Source organism: Zootoca vivipara, chromosome Z (genome assembly GCF_963506605.1).
Source record: "Zootoca vivipara chromosome Z, rZooViv1.1, whole genome shotgun sequence".
NCBI classification, from domain to species: domain Eukaryota; kingdom Metazoa; phylum Chordata; class Lepidosauria; order Squamata; family Lacertidae; genus Zootoca; species Zootoca vivipara.
Window position 1 is genome coordinate 9,291,130 of NC_083294.1, and position 17,321 is coordinate 9,308,450.

A 17,321-nucleotide genomic window follows, 5' to 3' on the forward strand; every position below is an offset into this window, starting at 1 on the left:
ACTCTTAAAAGGAAAATTAATTTCTCTATTTTCTCTCTCTTTCCACTCCCATTCTGTGATTCTCTATTTTCTCTCTCTTTCCACTCCCATTCTGTGATCCAGGACTGCAGTGGATTCTGCCACAGCAAATGGCTGTTGTCCATTTGAGTTACTGTGCAAAACTAGCATAAACTTAATTAACATAGCAGAAACTGAAGTTTGTTCACTAGGGGTTCTAAGTAGACTCATTGGAAGTAACATGACTTTACTTAGGTTTACTAATTTCAATGGTATCTACCCGTTGAGTAAAAGGGTAGAATACAAAACAACCCTTAGCTATTTTTTACTGGTCTGAATGTTGAGATCCACCACACATACTTGAAACTTAAGCAATACAGCACTTACAAAAATGAAGTGAGCCCCCTTCACCTAACAAATCATAAAGCATGTACCTTTCAAGATCAGTTTTTCTTCCATCAAACTGATTATTCAACTTCACAATTCTTCAGTGATATTCTCCAATGAACTTTAATGATTAAGACTGACTAGATCCAAGAGTAGAACCAGAATGTTCAGAAGCAAAGCTCAAGAGGGAGAACTGTACTTTCCACCATTCCAAATCTACGGTAGGCTAGGGCTAGGTAATGCTGCATTGGTTGGGATTTTCAACACCATTCCACAAAGTTTAATATGTGAGGATTGCTCCTGTTAAAATGGGAACTTGAATTTTTTGTAACAGTTTACTCTATTTGGAGAGCCTACCTTTCAGCCAAGATTAATCCACAAAAATGTACATTAGTGATAAATGAAAGTGTTTTCTAGCAGCCTTCCTGGTTGTTGCCTGTTTATAGCAATAATGTTTGGGCTCTTCCCTACAGGAGATTTACATTGTGGCCTAAAAGAGAAGATCTGCAACTAGACTTGAGGAATGGTTGATGGTGAAGCAGCACTTCTGTTGGTCTTGACATTCCGTGCTTTAAGTGTTCTGCAAAAGGATTAAAAGTCTAAAGCAGGCATCCCCAGACTTCGGCCCTCCAGATGTTTTGGACTACATTTCCCATCTTCCCCGACCACTGGTCCTGTTAGCTAGGGATTGTGGGAGTTGTAGGCCAAAACATCTGGAGGGCCGTAGTTTGTGGGTGCCTGGTCTAAAGGCAAGCATGCAGATTGTGCTTCAGCACCTAGGTATTTAGCAGCTCACCTAGAATGTTGGGGGGTTTTTTTGCTTTCACGCTACCATAAATATTCATAGAGAGCAGGCTAGGGAGGATTAAATTATTATACAATAAAGCCACCTCTCACCTTCTGTGACAAATATTACACAGGTCTAGAACCTTCACACATGGAATAATTAAGCGAAATTACAACTGTGCTCTAGTTGGTTCATATAAAAAGGGATACTTGCTCCAGGTGACCCACAATCCACACCCTCTTGAGTGCACATCTTCAAAGAAAGACTACTGTCATTTATCTAGATACAGGTACTTTATTTACAAATATTTAGATAATAGCATTGTTACAATAAATGAGTACAGCAGCCCAAATAAGTCCTGTCACAGAAACAAAGACCTACTGTAACTTATAATTTGGAGGATATAAGGGGGGGGGGGTATTGCACCACCAACAAGCTGCAGAAAGTGATTGCCTTTGCCCAAACTTAAAACTGTATCAACTGGTCATGGTCCCCGGGCAAAAACCCCACATGGTGCAATCCAAGCTGCATCTTTTGTAATACCCATCTATTTTAAGAATATTAGGTTGGGGGAGGGAGAGAGAAACCTACCCAGAGCCAAACAAAAAGGAAACACACAAAGGGACAGTGTACACATTATCCAAACACTTAAATCATCTGCACATTCCAGTTTTGGCTTTTATTTAACATTGACTGTACAGTATGCTGGTTATCACCCTTTGCTTTTACATAGTTGAACATGGCCTTGCTTAGTGTCTTAGAGAGCTAAACGAAAAATAAAATAAAAAACCTCTATGCTATATTTGAAGCATTGCAGTGAATATATTGAAACATACTCTAGCCCAATCAAGCTTAACCCATTTGTTGCCCTCTTTTTCTTTTAAATAGTGGGTTGTTATGGAGAGTTACAGTACGAAGTTGAGATTGTTTACATATGTGGTGGCTCCAACCCAAGCAGACAGACAGGTCTGCATATACACCAATTGCTCTGAATTAGCTCTCTCAAAGTTCTTTGCAACCACAGCATAGAGGAAGAACTGAGGAGGAGCAGAAATTAAACCTATTTCAACTGTAGTGTCAAATGCCACAGAATGGTTCAAAATCCCTAGAGTGTAGAATACTTGACAGTCCAGTTGAGAATAAATCCTTTCATAAAAGTGTAAGGTGTCCAACAGCCCATCCTTCCTATACAATAAGGCAGGAAATGAAGCTGGATTAATGCAAAAAGTCTTCCCAAAGTGAGAGGAAAAGTATATTAGCACACCAGCAATTGCACAAGACCAGGAATATTAAACAAAAGCAGCAATAGGCTGACGACAGTGCCGAGATAGGACAGATACTATTACACTGGGGTAGGTGTTCTTTTGCACTATGTCAGGAACCAGCTTCCTAAGCACAACCTCCAAATGCCAGCACCACGGAATCAAGCCAATGGTCAGTGAACTGCAGTTACTAAAGCTGGGGGTGATGTGGTCATTATTAGGTTGAACTGTACAGACCAATATATTACCTATTCTAGTGCCAGTAAATCAGTTTGTTTTTATTTCATTAAGATCATATACACAGAATGTACTTTTTAAAGTGTTAGCTCTGTTCCTTCAAAATTTATACATATTTACGTTCTGTTAACAAGGGCCACAAAAGGTAAAAATGGTAAGGAGAAGGAAGAGGTGGCTGGCATCAAGCTACAGAGCACAAGCACAAGATACTTGCCATGTGGGAGGCCAAGATGGATGAAGGCTAACACTCCTGCAATGAGTGCTCCCACGCCGCCGCCGCCACCACCACCACCACCACCACCACCACCAACTGCATAATAGGGAACCCTTCCCACTAAAAAAGGAATCTTACGCAGGATCCCACTCTAATCATGTAGGTTGTTTCACAGCAAATCAACTTTTTCTGTTACTAAAAAGGACAGATCCAGACCACTTGCAGACTGGGAGGAAAGGCTGAAGCTAGTTAAAGTTAAAATTTTAAAAGAGACAAAGCCCTGCAGAAAGAGAAAGAAGAAGAATAAAAATCATGAGGTCCAACCATCAGTGCTCTGTTTTGTAAATCATGTATTGGTGACACCTATTCACAAGGACTGGGGTGGGGGGGGGACTTCTAGATTTACCATGCAGGGAGAGGGTATGACTCTACTTGCCTTTGATAACCTGATTACATCTAAGTTTCTCTTATTTATTTTTTAGCAGTTTAGTGCTGTGTTAAACTGTTGCCTCAGGAGTTTTAATTAAACCCAGTAAGATGTACAGAGGAAACTGAAGCAGCCAAAAGCACTGCTCCTAACAGAGGTGAAAGGTCAGAAACAGAGCCGAAAAGTGAGGTCACTAGCAGCCACAGCCTTCTCTCTGCGGCTGGGGTTCACTGGTTAGTCGGCCACCCTGTGGAGCTGAAGGCTTGTGTTGTACACCAGATTCTGCAGCGTTTAGATCCAGGCTCCCGTCTTGGATGTTCTGATAGATTTTCTTGGCAGCCTCTAGGAATGCATCCTCAACATTCTCTCCTCTGATAAAAGGAGAAGCAGCAATATTAATTTAGAATGTATATAGAAAGCCTATTGCACAAAGGATTTCACATACCCACCATTCACTGTCCAGAAGCAATGTAGCACAGAGCTTCTACCCTTGTTTCCTTTCATATTTCATAGGTATTTAGGTTGCACAACACATCTATTTTAGCTGCCACCACTATAGAAACATCAACAGAACATCTTGCAATGACCATTTTTTGTGCTTCAGATATTCTGTATCAGTGGCCCTAGTGTCTTAATAGCACACATCAGGATATTGTGGATTCCTGCACGCCTTCCTGCCACATGTCCCAACTAACCCCGGACTACTCTTCTCGTTTTTACATGGGGCAAGGAAAGCAGATGCAAGAGGATTCTCAGTTGGTACACCCCACTTCAGGTTAATGGAGCCAGATGAGGATGCCCTACCTGAAGGACCCCAAATCCTTTTGCATCTGTTCCATGGAGAACATCAATTCCATCATGCACTACCTTGCTTTAGAGCAAGAATTTCTAGTTCACGGGATAAATTCCTGAAAAGTTCATGGGTCTAAGATCCCAAAACATCAAATGAGAAGATGTTTTGTTTCAATAAAGTGCAGTTAAAATAAAGCACAGTTTGCTTGATACAAAGACAAACGACAGTCAAAAAACTGAAGCAAAAAACTTCCACTCTCTTCCTCGAGGCCATGCCAAAAGAGGAATGTGTGAGCCCAAAGCTCACTCTAGCTCCTTCCCATCATGATAAACCATGTTTTTTTTGTGACATCTGAACACAGCTGTTATATTATCTTTTTTGAATTGCTGTGGTTGGCAGCAACAGGGTTGGGGTTAGGCCAGTGTGGACATTCTCAGTCACACCCCTGAACATGCCAGAATTGCTTCTTACTGTCAACAAGGAACAGAACTCAGATTTCTTTTGTTTCCCCAACACCAAAGCCACCTTATGGTGCTTAGCTAAGCTTCTATGGAGTCACTATTATGTATATTAATACAGTGGTACCTCAACTTACGAACGACTCGACAACCGAATTTTTCAACTTACGAATGGGGGTAATGGCCACACGGTTTTAGATAGGGTTGCTTCAACTTACGAATTTTTCCGTTTCCAATGCATTCCTATAGGAAATCGCGTTTCCAATGGCATTTTTCGACTTAAGAATTTTTCAACTTACGAATTTAATCCATTCCGAAGGCACCTTCGCAAGTCGAAAAATTCTTAAGTCGAAAAACGCCATTGGAAACGCAATTTCCCATAGGAATGCATTGGAAACGGAAAAATTCGTAAGTCGAGGCACCACTGTATTCTAATGAGCAAAAGTCAGAACTGTGACAGTGATGAACACATGTGAGGAAATAAACAATTGATTAACAACTGAGTGAAGAATTACACTAGGCAAAGAGGTAAGCAATGCCTAATGCTTTTCCAGGAAAAGAGCAAGTAGTGACAGCAAGATTGGGAAGGTTATCAAGGGGGTATAATTGCCCAAGCAACAGAGACTAAAAATTTAAAGTACCCCTCTAAGTAGATTATGGATGAATCCATATAAGCAATTTTGGTTTCAAGAAATCAAGACTCGGTACTTACGTTTTAGCACTTGCTTCAAGAAACAGCAATCCTGTTTAGAAACAAAATACAACTTTAACGTAGGTAGGAATAGCAAGTGCCCCATACCAAACCTCACAAGTAAGAGTCCCCAAAGAACTCCAGGGTCAGTAGTTTGCATAACCAGATATGTGAGACAACTCAGGCCATGAATTGCTGAGTTCAATCGCTTTAACAATTTAATCACTGGTGCCAAATTTAAAGCCAGTTCAGTGTGGCTGAGCGTTAATGGTACCCTTGTTTGATTTCAAACCAACCCCATTTTGATGCATTGTTGTAATGGGAAATAAAAAATAAATTAAAAGGTGGCTTTTCCTTTTGTCAAATAGTAGTTTAAGTGGTAACTTTGTGTCTTATCTAATTGCTACTTATCACACTCTCAACATCTCCCAAAGGTATCAAAATAAGGTCATATAAGTTTGATTTCTAGGAGTTATCATGGCCTAGAATCCAACCTATACACTCACAGCACTGGAGTAGCAACACCCACCATTCTCTTCAGCAAACTGTTTGGCTTCTTCATATGTCACATCCCTCTGCGCTTCCAGATCCGCTTTATTTCCTATAAGGATTATCACCTGCATCCGGAATAAGGCACAAAAAGATGGCTGATAAACTGGCTGTCCCTGTTGAAGGCAAGAGGTCAACTACTCCCTAGGCTCCAGCATCTTGCAGCTACCACTTTAGCCCTCCTGTGATATGCCTGAGTAGAGCTGGTAAAGTTAATCCTTTTATGCAAGCCTATACAGATCAGGAAAACCAAAATCAAATGCTGCCAGAACTTCAAGTGTGAATATTAAGTGACACTTCAACTTCTTATTACTGCAGGGCCATTCAGCTTCAAGAAAGCTGCTATTATGCAATAAAATAGTCACACTAATGAGGAAGTGAGCCTGGCTAGCTAGAACTAACTTCTGTGGAGAACAGAACCAAATCAGGAACAGATGGATTCAAATCACTTGATGCTACACAGAGTGGAAGGAAACCAACTTCAACTCCAGAGAAAGGGTGGTATTTAGTCTCAAAACAACCTAGCCAAATACAAAAGGCAAGAATTAAGAGGAAGTCTACTCTGCCACTCAGCTTCCTGCAAGGTAAAAGTGGGTACCCTTCCACTGGGTTTGGATGACATCACTGCCTTCCCAAAACTGGGCCCTGTGAAACCCATCTAAGATTCCTAAGAACTGTCTAAGGAGTGGAAGCCATTTCAGAAATGTCACAGCCCTACCCACAATCTGAGGAAAGGACTACGGCCACCCCATTAGTTAAGGGATTTTCCCTTATGCTGAATAGGCTTCCTCGCGAGAAAAGGGAAAACTTGGCAGCTATGATTAGAGTGTGACAGTTGGCTCCAGAGTGGATAAAAATCAATGTTGTTGATTTTTAGTGTATTTTTCGAATTTGAATCAGATTGTTTTAAATGGGATTTTAAAAATAAAATGCTTTTGGAGTAAAAGTCTTTCTAAAGATAGTTTTCTATTTAAGTTACATTATAGTCCAAAGGCTATTCATCAGGCAATAAGGATTTAAGTTTTTCATGTGTGCTACAACTCAAATCTGGTTTGTTTGTTTTTTAATTGTTTAACCACATCCGTTAACAAACATGGATACATATGCTATAATGTTATTGTTTTAGTTAAATTGTTTAAATTGTTATTAAGGAAATGATTATTTTTCTCCTTCCAATAAAGTACAGCAGTAATGTTGTCCAAATATAAACAGTTAACTTATCAAACCTCACAATTATTTCATAATTATCTGTCTATGTATTTCTAATAGTATAACCAAATCAGTAATTTCTGATATAACTGTAAAAAACAACTCTGAATTTTTTTTATTCCAAAACCCAACCTTCATTTGATTGTAAATATTATGGATATATCACCAAGAATGAGTCTTTCTGTAAAAAATATAAAATGATTTAAATCGAATCCACCCAAGCTGGCTCTTTCCAACTATTTTCCTTCCCTTTTCTCCTTAATGACTCTTGCCATTACCTTCACATTGTAATCCTTCTGGCAGCGATTATGTTTCATTTATAAATTTGGGGAAATTATACTTCATAAGATGACAACCAGCAGCAGTTTATGCAACAGGGTGGCAATTTAGCCTTGTGTTCTGATTTCATGCTTTGGGACAAGGCCTTTTAATCAAAGTCACAACCTTAGCTATAACAATTTAATCACTGGTGGCAAATTTAAAGCCAGTTCGGTGTGGCTGAGCGTTAATGGTACCCTTGTTTGATTTCAAACCAACCCCATTTTGATGCATTGTTGTAATGGGAAATAAAAAATAAATTAAAAGGTGGCTTTTCCTTTTGTCAAATAGTAGTTTAAGTGGTAACTTTGTGTCTTATCAAATTGCTACTTATCACACTCTCAACATCTCCCAAAGGTATCAAAATAAGGTCATATAAGTTTGATTTTAAATGTAAACAACAAAAACGCAGATGTTCAAAGGGTGTTTGACAGCCCTACATTTAATGCAACCATTTTTAAACAGCCAAACTCACAGTATTTGGATTAGTTAGGTTCCTTGCATCTGTCAGCCAGCTGCTTAGATGGTTATACGTGCTTCTTCTGCAGAAGACAGAAAGGGTAAAACTAAGTACTTATAGGGTCACACCAGCATAGTATGTCAGTTTATTTCCTATTACACTTTGAGGATGGTACTGGACACAACAGGAACATGTTACTTCTTTCCAATTTAGGCAATTGAATTGAGCTGTTAACAGAGATTCTTGCTTGTTTTTCATTTCCCTGATTTTCAAGGGGAAATCTGTTAAGACAAAATGTTGCAAAATGTCTCCTCTTAAAGAGCTATTGTCTGAAGGGTGGGGTGGGGGAGAACACTGATCTTGTGTGTCTGGGAAACACACACATATGCCCAAGATACAGAAAGGTGAAGTATTGTTTGCTAAGGTTTGCAATGATCTGAAAAACCATTCTCTGCTTTTGTAGGACTAACCAATGTGCCTCATTCCCGAGCTTGCTCTGTATCTTTTCCAAAATTAGAATAGTTAAACTTCGTTTAGAAACCTCTGGTTTCAATTGACCCTACTGTAAAATATCAGTCCCATAACTAGTCTCCATAATTTATTTCTTTATTAGCCCAACACAGAGCTGACAAGTATTCCCAACTTCTAGCACTTAGCAACAGGCTTTATGTCCTATTTAGAATAGACTAAAATATGACTAAAATAGTCATATTTTTTCCGTGGGGCATTCTTCACTCAGTTCAGTTCTATGACACCATACAGGAAGCTAGATGCACAGGAGATAGTGATGTGTTCCCAAAAACAGATGCTCCTGATGAGCCAATGTGTGTCTGTCCCACTTACAAGCAAAGAACCTTTGGCAAGCTACCAAAGCCCAGAAACTCAACAACCCCAGATACTTGACTTTTAAGAATATTGTTCTTCCTTCTCCAGACTGTTGTTCCTGGGCCAGGCCAAAAAGAGAGAAGTGTTTACAGGTAATTACATAACATTAAGGGCTGAGAAAGGAGGAGCTGTTAAAGCAGCAACCTTGGCTAAAAGTAGTTCTTAAAATCAAGACAATGATTGACACTTATATCATCCTATAAATATGTAATTAGGTTTGTTTGTTTTTCTAAAAAGTGACCATGCTTTGAAAACCTGTTTTGAGTCATGTGCCCCTCACAGAAACATCAGCAAAAAAAAAAAAAACCCTTAGTGCATTGTGTTGATAAAGTCAGCAGAAAAGACCATTCCACCACCACCACCACCTTTCTCCTGTAGTACTAGAACTTGGGGTCACCTAAAGCAACGATCAGTAGATTCCAGACAGACAAGAGAATAAATACCCTACTTCACGCATAGCTAACCTCTGGAATTCACTTCCATAAAATGTAGTGACTACTGCTGGTTTTGAAATGAATTAGCTAAATTTATGGAACCAGGTCCTTCACAGTTGAGATGGCACCTTCATGTCCAGAGGCGAAATTCCTGGGATTCTGGGGAACATTGCTGGAACAATAATGGCAGAGGGCCACTGTGTTCATGACCTGCCTGGGGGCTTCCCAGAGACATCTGACTGGCCATTTTTTGAGAGCAAAGATACTGATGAGAAGGAGCCCCCAACTGATCCAGGAGTGTCATTCTTATCCTATTAAGAGCTAGGAAAGTAGTGTGTTTAACCTCAGCAGCTGCTGTATGACTGCTGTAGGTAATGTAAGAGTGTACTAAGGGTGTCTATAGCACAAGAAGGCCTCTTACCTAGTAATATCGTAGACCATAAGAGCGCCTGCTGCTCCTCTGTAGTAGCTCCGTGTGACAGCCCTGAATCTCTCCTGTCCTGCTGTATCCCAGATCTGCAGCTTAATTTTTTGGCCACTAACTTCAATTATTCTTGTACCAAACTCAACACCAATTGTATGGGGACAATCTGCCATAACTGTTGCCAAAAAGGAGAGAGAGAGACAGAGAGAGAGTCAGGCGACCAGTACTTCCATTCAGAGCTCTCAATAGCAACACTGAGCATGTGCACGTAAAACTGAAAACCTGCTTAATATCAACTTCAGATTTCATCTCACCCATCCCAGCAAAAAGAAAAAGGAAGGAAATCTAACTGCTATTAAAGTTCTGTACTTCATTAACAAAATTATTATCTTTTTTCTATATAACACTATCCCATCCCCAAGCTGTTGAGGTTCATTTTCTCATCAGGAATGAGAAACAGACAACTGTCCTGCCAAAAACCACACTAGCTCTTGACCTCCGTTATCTGTTTTGTTCTTAAACAAATTTAAGGTATGCCTTATTTTAAAAAAAATCCTGGTCAAAAATAGAAAGATAGCTGGACTTTAAGGGCTTTGGTAACTTACAGTCCAGTTAAAAACCTATGCCTAAGCTGGGAAAAGTAATACTGGACCCAACTGCTGACCAGGCAGTCAATCTTAGGTAAACCAGCACAAGGCACATAAGTGATTCAAGTGGCCTCAAGGGAATGTAGAAGCTTTGTCAACTCATGATGCTCTTCCAACCCCAGTTAAGATAGACTGAAAATAGTGTCCAACTTTAATAGTGGCACATTAAACAATTTTGCTAAGTGTCTTTGCCTCAGCCATACTGGACCACTCTCACAAATAGAGCCAGGCAGATCAAAGACACAAGAAAAGCCCAAATCAACTTGTGCATGCTGACAATGAGGAGAGAGAAGAGGCATGCTGTGGATTACCATCTAAAATCACTTGAAGGTCAATATGTGAAGAGACTTACATTTCTTTTCTGTAAACTGGTGGAGCAAGCAAGACTTTCCTACACCCATGTCCCCTACGGGGCAGGGCGGAGGGAGGGGGGAGAAAAGAAAGAAACAAGTCTTAGTAACAAGCCATGTACTATTATCACTGTGCTTGAAACTTAGTATCACAGAAGATGACTGTGCAATAATGTGTCATTCACACAGGGCCGGCCCAAAACATTTTGGCACCTGAGGCTCACCTAAACATGCATCCTCCCGACTGCCTTACTAGGACATTTTCCACATTGGTATAGCGCGTTTGTACAACACCAAGCACTCACCAGCTCTCAGCCAGCATGATCAATGGTCAGGGATGATACGACACTGAATAGCCAGTATGATAATAGTGGCCAGAATGATGGACTAGGTCCTGGGAGAGCAGAATTCAAACCCCCACTCAGCCATGAAGCTCAATGGGTGGCCTTAGGCCTGTCTCTCTCTCTTCTCTCACTCTCCCCCTCCCCCCCGCCTAAACCTACCTCACAGGATGGTTGTGAGGATTATATGAGGAAGAGGAGGATCCGTGTACACCACCTTGAGCTCATGGGATAAAAAGGTGAAGCTTAAATGCAATAAATACTGTATTGAATGCACCATCAAATCTAATGTGCGCCCTAAATGTAATTTGGCAAAAAAAAAAAGGTGTGCATTAGACTCAAGTAAATATCACCCAGCCCTACTGACCACCAAACTATCTTGTCTTGCAGGGAGGGGGTGCCTCCTTTTTTTTACAACCCCCATCCTGCCACCCCTGTTACACAGAGGCTCCGTCACCGCCTGGGCATGCTGAGGACTAGCCATGTGGCTGGCGCGCTCTCCCGCCGGCCACCTTACCTGCCCAGAAGCCCGCTTTCTCTTCCTCCTCCTTTGCTTCTCCATCACCAACCACAGCATGGAACCCTCAGGAAACCACACAGCAAAGTCACCCTGCCCCGCCCAGGAAGATTTACTGCAGCCTCCTGCGCAACAGCGTCTACCTCCGCTTCCCTCAGACGGAGGAAGCTGCCAGGCTGATTCAGTTGATCCCGCAGCAGAGAGCAGGCATGCACTGAGAAAAGAGGCCCAACAGTGCCGGCTCGCCTTTCTCTCTCTCACAGTGTGGAAGTGCTGGGCCCCGTCTGTGTAGAGGAGCTGAGGCAGGTGGGAACCATACTTTGGCTCACCTCGCTGACAAAAAAGGGTATGGGGGGCTTTTCCCTCATGACGCTTTCACTGAGAGAGGAGTTTGCTTATTATCCCCCTCTGCCTTGCTTTAGGGTGCTCACTAGAAACCTCTCCAGGAGCTGAGGAAAACAGTAACAGTTATTTCCCATCCCCACACACTTTAGATAACTCAGTGGGTTACATAGCCCACTTAACTGCGGAGAAAGTCCCAGACCTACTTCTGAGTAGGTAAATCAGGATCAGCACTGTGCACTGTTGTATTTAGTTGAGTCTAATGCACCATCGAATCTAATGCACATCCTAATTTTCGCAATGTAATTGGCAAAGGTATGCTTTAGACTCGAGTAAATACAGCAGTCCAGCAACATTTGAAATATGCAATCTAATGGAGGCAGCAACCAAGGCAAAAATTAAGGGAATGGGCTGGAGGGGTGGGGAGAGAAATGGGTGGGTAAGGAATGAGAAGGAGGCAGCAAGGTGGAAGACACTGCTCCCCAAGGTGGGTCCTCATAGTTGCTGTGTAATGCAGTGGCAATAACCGAGAAGTAGTTTGCTGCTCTCCAGGTGCTCAGTGAATAGGCTTGCTGCTCTCTTCCATAAGTTATGAAAGTAGCAAGCCTGTTCGCCACGGCCTTCCAAAAAGGGGTGGCACCTGGAAGAGGAAAAGGACGAAGAGAAGCCCGCCTTGCTGCCTCTTTACACAGCAGCTATGGCAACCCCACCATGTAAAAAGCTGCAGCAGGGCAGTGGCTGTGGCTTACTCTTACTCTAACTCTTCAATACCACTTCTCTCAGGTGCCATCCAAGGCAGGTGCCTCACCTCACATTATTGAAGGGCCAGCTATGTGTTCTACAGTCTACTGGTGAATAATCTCTGTGCACCAGTTGCTTGTAACACTTCAGAAGTAAGAATTATAAAAGTAAATTTTAAAAAATGAAACTGAAAGCACTGTTAGAACACTGCAACAGACAACACTAGAACTGTTAACCTCAGCATCTAGCGCAAATGTTTTCCCCCTCCAGTCCTTCCACGTTTTATAAGACATGATTTTTTTATTATCCTGCACTTCCTCCAAAGAGTTCAAGGTTATGAACACTCGTCCATTTTCATCCTGACTGCCACTCTGCTGTCAGAGTTGAGTTGAAGAGGGAGAAAGAGAGTCACACAGAGTGCTTTCAACCAGGCAGGGAGCTGAACCTAGGCCTCTCCCAAGTCTAAGACTGGCTTGTTAAACATTAATACAAGATCAGCTACTTTCAGAATAGCAGCAAGTATTCCAACAACTAGTACACAGACACTTTAGTTATCCCTCACTCAGAAGTAACCTAAGCCACGTCTAGCATGAGGAATGCACAAAATATCTAAGGCTTGGTGTAAACAGCACATAAGCCATGTTGCAAGTTTGGGGGCCAATGACATATACAATGTCAACTCAACTATAAACTCTCCCCTGCTTTACACCACCATATGACTATTTGTAGGCCTGCGGGACATTGTGTGCCAAGCACTGAGCAAATCACAGCACAACAGCTGCAGCAACTAAATGAAGGGAGCAACCCTCTCAGTCTCCTCTTCATGACTATCAAGCATGAAGTTTTACAGGTGCTTTTTCTCTGCACAGTGAGAAAAAAAGCTTTGTGCAACAGGGATTCCTTGCCCAACATGCCATATCCCCAAATGAAATTTACAGTGAGCTTTGCAGAGGCTGCATAGTCAACAGTCTTGCTTCTGTAGGCTGAGCCCCTCAGAGCAGTTTAAAACAACCAACCACAGCAATGAACTTAGTATTGCTTAACTCTGTAACTTTGAAGGCGGCTGTCATTAACTGAAATACACTGGGCATTTCATAGTTAACTGGTTGCCAGTTAATTTCAGGGCCCAATTCAAGGTGCTCACATTTGTGTTTAAATTACTTAGGTCGCAAATGCCTGAAAGACCAAACCCTTTCCTATAGATCCTCTTGGGTGTTAAGCTAGGCAGAGAGGGCCTTCTTGGTAGCACTACCACTCTCAGAAAGTGTGGGAAGTAGTGGCCCAGGAAAGGCTTTTTCTGTGGCTGCCCCTAAATTGAGGAATTCCCTCCAAGCAAAAGCACATCCAGCACCATCATGATACAGTTTCTGCCATATGCTGGCAGATGTCTTTACCCTGGCGTTTGACATCAGATATATTTTTAGGACTTGTCCTATTATTCTAATTCCAAATTGTTTTAACCAATTTTAATATTTTATTTTATTGTCGTAACCCACACTGATGGTGAAGGATCAGTGAGAAATCGAATCAATAATAGCAAAATATGTACAGTGGTACCTCGACTTACGAACGACTCGACAACCGAATTTTTCGACTTACAAATGGGGGTAATAGCAGTGCATGTACAAATGTCTCGACATCCGGAAAAAAACCACGGCAGTTTTAGATAGGGATTTTTCGACTTACGAATTTTTAGATAGGGTTGCTTCGACTTTTTTTCCGTTTCCAATGCATTCCTATGGGAAATCGCATTTCCAATGGCATTTTTTGACTTACGAATTTTTCGACTTACGAAGATGCCTTCGGAACGGATTAAATTCGTAAGTCGAGGCACCACTGTATTATCATGGTTTCTTGTCCTGGAATCCAATGTGGGTTGGAAATTTTCTTCACAAATGCTTTGTTTTACAAGGACTATCATTTGATCCCCCACCCCCGTGCAGCTGAGACTTCGTTCTTCCTTCAATCAGCAAGACAGTGATACCATGAGCATATCAACAATTCAAAATAATTTTAAAGGAAATACAAAGGTAATAAACATTTCAACAATCCAGTAAGTATTACAACAGATATTTCAAAGTAAAAAATACAAAATTCTCACGAGGACAGTTTTTAAAGCAACAAAAGAAGACTGAAGCTGCTTCCATTTTTAAGCAAAGGTTGCGAGCTACAGTTTTCTTATCTGTAGTTCTAGACAGATATGGCAGTTCTTTTCATACTGCCACCTTAGCTGCTCTTTTGGAAAGAAAGTACAGAGAGATTACTGGCCTATCAGAAGACCAAAGCATGCTAACAGTAGTTCAACCCTCTAACAAAAACTTACCCACCAAGTAAAACAAATGATATATACAATGGCCTGGTTTATATTTATACTTACCAATAATGATGTACTTAAAGATGTAGGAATAGTTGTAAGGTGCAGTTGCCATTGTGGCACTAGGGGAAAAAGAGAGAGAGGATGTTATCACACACTAAGCCAGTGGTTCCCTATTAGCTAATTACTGAGGACCACCTATTTTTCAAACGTCAGGCCACAGACCATCTACTTTTGAAGATTTTGAAAACTCTATGGCAGTTACCTCTGCAAAGCAATGTTTTGAACAAAATGTGGGGTAGCCCCTAATAAGCAAATGATTTTATGTATACTAAAAAGCAGACTAGGTCCAAGCGATGTCTGGTTTTCATTATGATGATATATCAGCAGTTAAACATCACAATATTCTGAAATATCACAATGTCTAAAATTGGAGATCAGGCATGGGGATGAGAGAAGGAGAAGTCATGGGGATCGGGCGGTAGAGCTAGGCAATATCAGCTTTTCAACATTGCGGTGTATCGCCAGCCAAACATCGCGGTTTGGCGATATACCACAACAATGAAAAAACAATATGCATTGGCCTCTACCTGCAAGACACCGGGTAAAACTTCCTCAGCTCTCACCTCAAGAGCTGAAGCGGTTTCACCCAGGCTCGTGGACTGGGGCAATGCAGCTTGTTTGTGCCGCTGTTTCTTGCAAAACCCAAAGTTGCAAGGGACACTTGGGATCCACAGTTGTGAGGTAACCCCTTGGGGGGGGGAACACTAACAGTGCAACACTTATTTATTCTGAACAGTTAAAGCTTCTGAACAATCAGTAACAGCCCCAGCAATACTACAGCACTCAATGCTTTGAAGACCCGGGCTGCACAAAAGGTAACAAGGACATGAACAGTCACTCAGCACAGCCTGCTAGCATCTGCCTATCAGAGGCAGGATGAACAGTCACTTCCAAGCTGTAATGATATTTCACAAACAAAATGGTAGACATTTTCTCTGTCATCACTGCTCCATCTTCCATTTCCAAGAAGCAAACCTCAAGTCATCCACAGTGATGGCACAGACTTCCACCACCATTATTTCCGAACATAAGGTGTTCTGCACTGTTCTGCACATTATTTTTTAAAAAGTTGATCCACAGCATGCCATAGATGCTGCACACTACATTTTACTCCAGTCTCGATTCTACTCTGCACATTTAGTATTTAGCCTATACAACTGTAGCAGCTTTGCGAATAATCCAGAATATTTACCAACTTGACCGTCTAAACATCTCTATGGTAGGCACTTATAAACTACGTGAGAGATAACTTTTTCAAAAGCTTCTCACAGCCCAGCCACATCGAAGCAACTTTTTAACACCACAGGCAACCAAATAAACAGCTATTTTACAAGGCACTATATCCCTTAATGGGATGCAGGTGGCGCTGTGGGTTAAACCACAGAGCCTAGGGCTTGCTGATCAGGTGGTCGGCAGTTCGAATCCCCACGACAGGGTGAGCTCCCGTTGCTCGGTCCCAGCTCCTGCCAACCTAACAGTTCAAAAGCACGTCAAAGTGCAAGTAGATAAATAGGTACCGCTACAGTGGGAAGGTAAACAGCGTTTCCATGTGCTGCTCTGGTTTGCCAGAAGCAGCTTTGTCATGCTGGCCACATGACCTGGAAGCTGTACACCACCTCCCTCGGCCAATAACGCGAGATGAGTGCTGCAACCCCAGAGTCAGTCACAACTGGACCTAATGGTCAGGGGTTTCTTTACCTTTACCTTTATATCCCTTAATAGTAGCCAACTAAAAGTATAATAGCTGCCTATAGACTTTTTTTAGACTGCTACCAGAGACCCACAGCTTCACTACCAAGATAGCTACTGTGTTTCCCCTTTTTGAAGACACCGTCTTATAACTTTTTTTCCTCAAAAAAAACACAAGGTGTCTTATTTTCAGGGGATGTCTTAATTTTTTATTAGGTTTTTATTATGGACCCACCCTGGAGAGCAACTTCTTTTAAAAAGAGACAAGGAAAAAAGTGCAAAGGGAGCGGCGAGGGAGGCACTTTGTGCGTGCTCAGAGACCGACCCCATCCGGAGCTATAAACCCAACCCGGCTTTCCAAGACACCTTTTCCCCGGCACTGGACTAGCAGGGGTGGGAAGGGGGTGTCTCTCTGTGCATGTTCAGAGGCAGCCTCTTCCCGGGCGCTGCTATGGGAGAGGAGGGCACTCACACAACCAGGACCCAGATCCCGGCCACGACGAGGTGCCGTGCGCCGGCAGCGGACAGAGCCAAAGCCCCTGGCGCAGGCCGGCGCAGACCAGCGTTGAGCCCACTACCGGTCCCGCCGAGCGCAGCCATGGGCCCATCACCCAGCCCGCCTGCCTACCTCCCGCTTCCCTGCCCACAAAATTCCGCCGGCGGGCGATGCAGCCCATGACACTCCGGCGGCGCGGAAGGGGCCAGCAGCGCTCCCGCCGCCGCGGAAGGGCCTGCGGGCCTCCCGCCACTGCTATGCCTTGGGCCATGCGGCCCACAAAGTTCCG

At 42.4% G+C, this 17,321-nt stretch overlaps 1 protein-coding gene across 1 annotated transcript in view; it reads right to left on the bottom strand.

Moving 5' to 3' along the window:
- Nucleotides 1-1,824: 1,824 nt before the first annotated feature.
- The window catches only part of RAB14 (RAB14, member RAS oncogene family), a 39,569-nt gene continuing 24,072 nt past the window's right edge, over nucleotides 1,825-17,321 (bottom strand). The window contains exons 2-8 of the mRNA XM_035113408.2: nucleotides 14,848-14,906; nucleotides 10,532-10,585; nucleotides 9,530-9,707; nucleotides 7,805-7,871; nucleotides 5,783-5,870; nucleotides 5,275-5,305; nucleotides 1,825-3,682 (exon numbers count right to left, since the gene is read on the bottom strand). Coding sequence (XP_034969299.1) covers nucleotides 3,505-3,682; nucleotides 5,275-5,305; nucleotides 5,783-5,870; nucleotides 7,805-7,871; nucleotides 9,530-9,707; nucleotides 10,532-10,585; nucleotides 14,848-14,899 — 648 coding nt within the window. The 5' untranslated portion in view covers nucleotides 14,900-14,906 and the 3' untranslated portion in view covers nucleotides 1,825-3,504. The remainder of the gene's footprint in view (nucleotides 3,683-5,274; nucleotides 5,306-5,782; nucleotides 5,871-7,804; nucleotides 7,872-9,529; nucleotides 9,708-10,531; nucleotides 10,586-14,847; nucleotides 14,907-17,321) is intronic.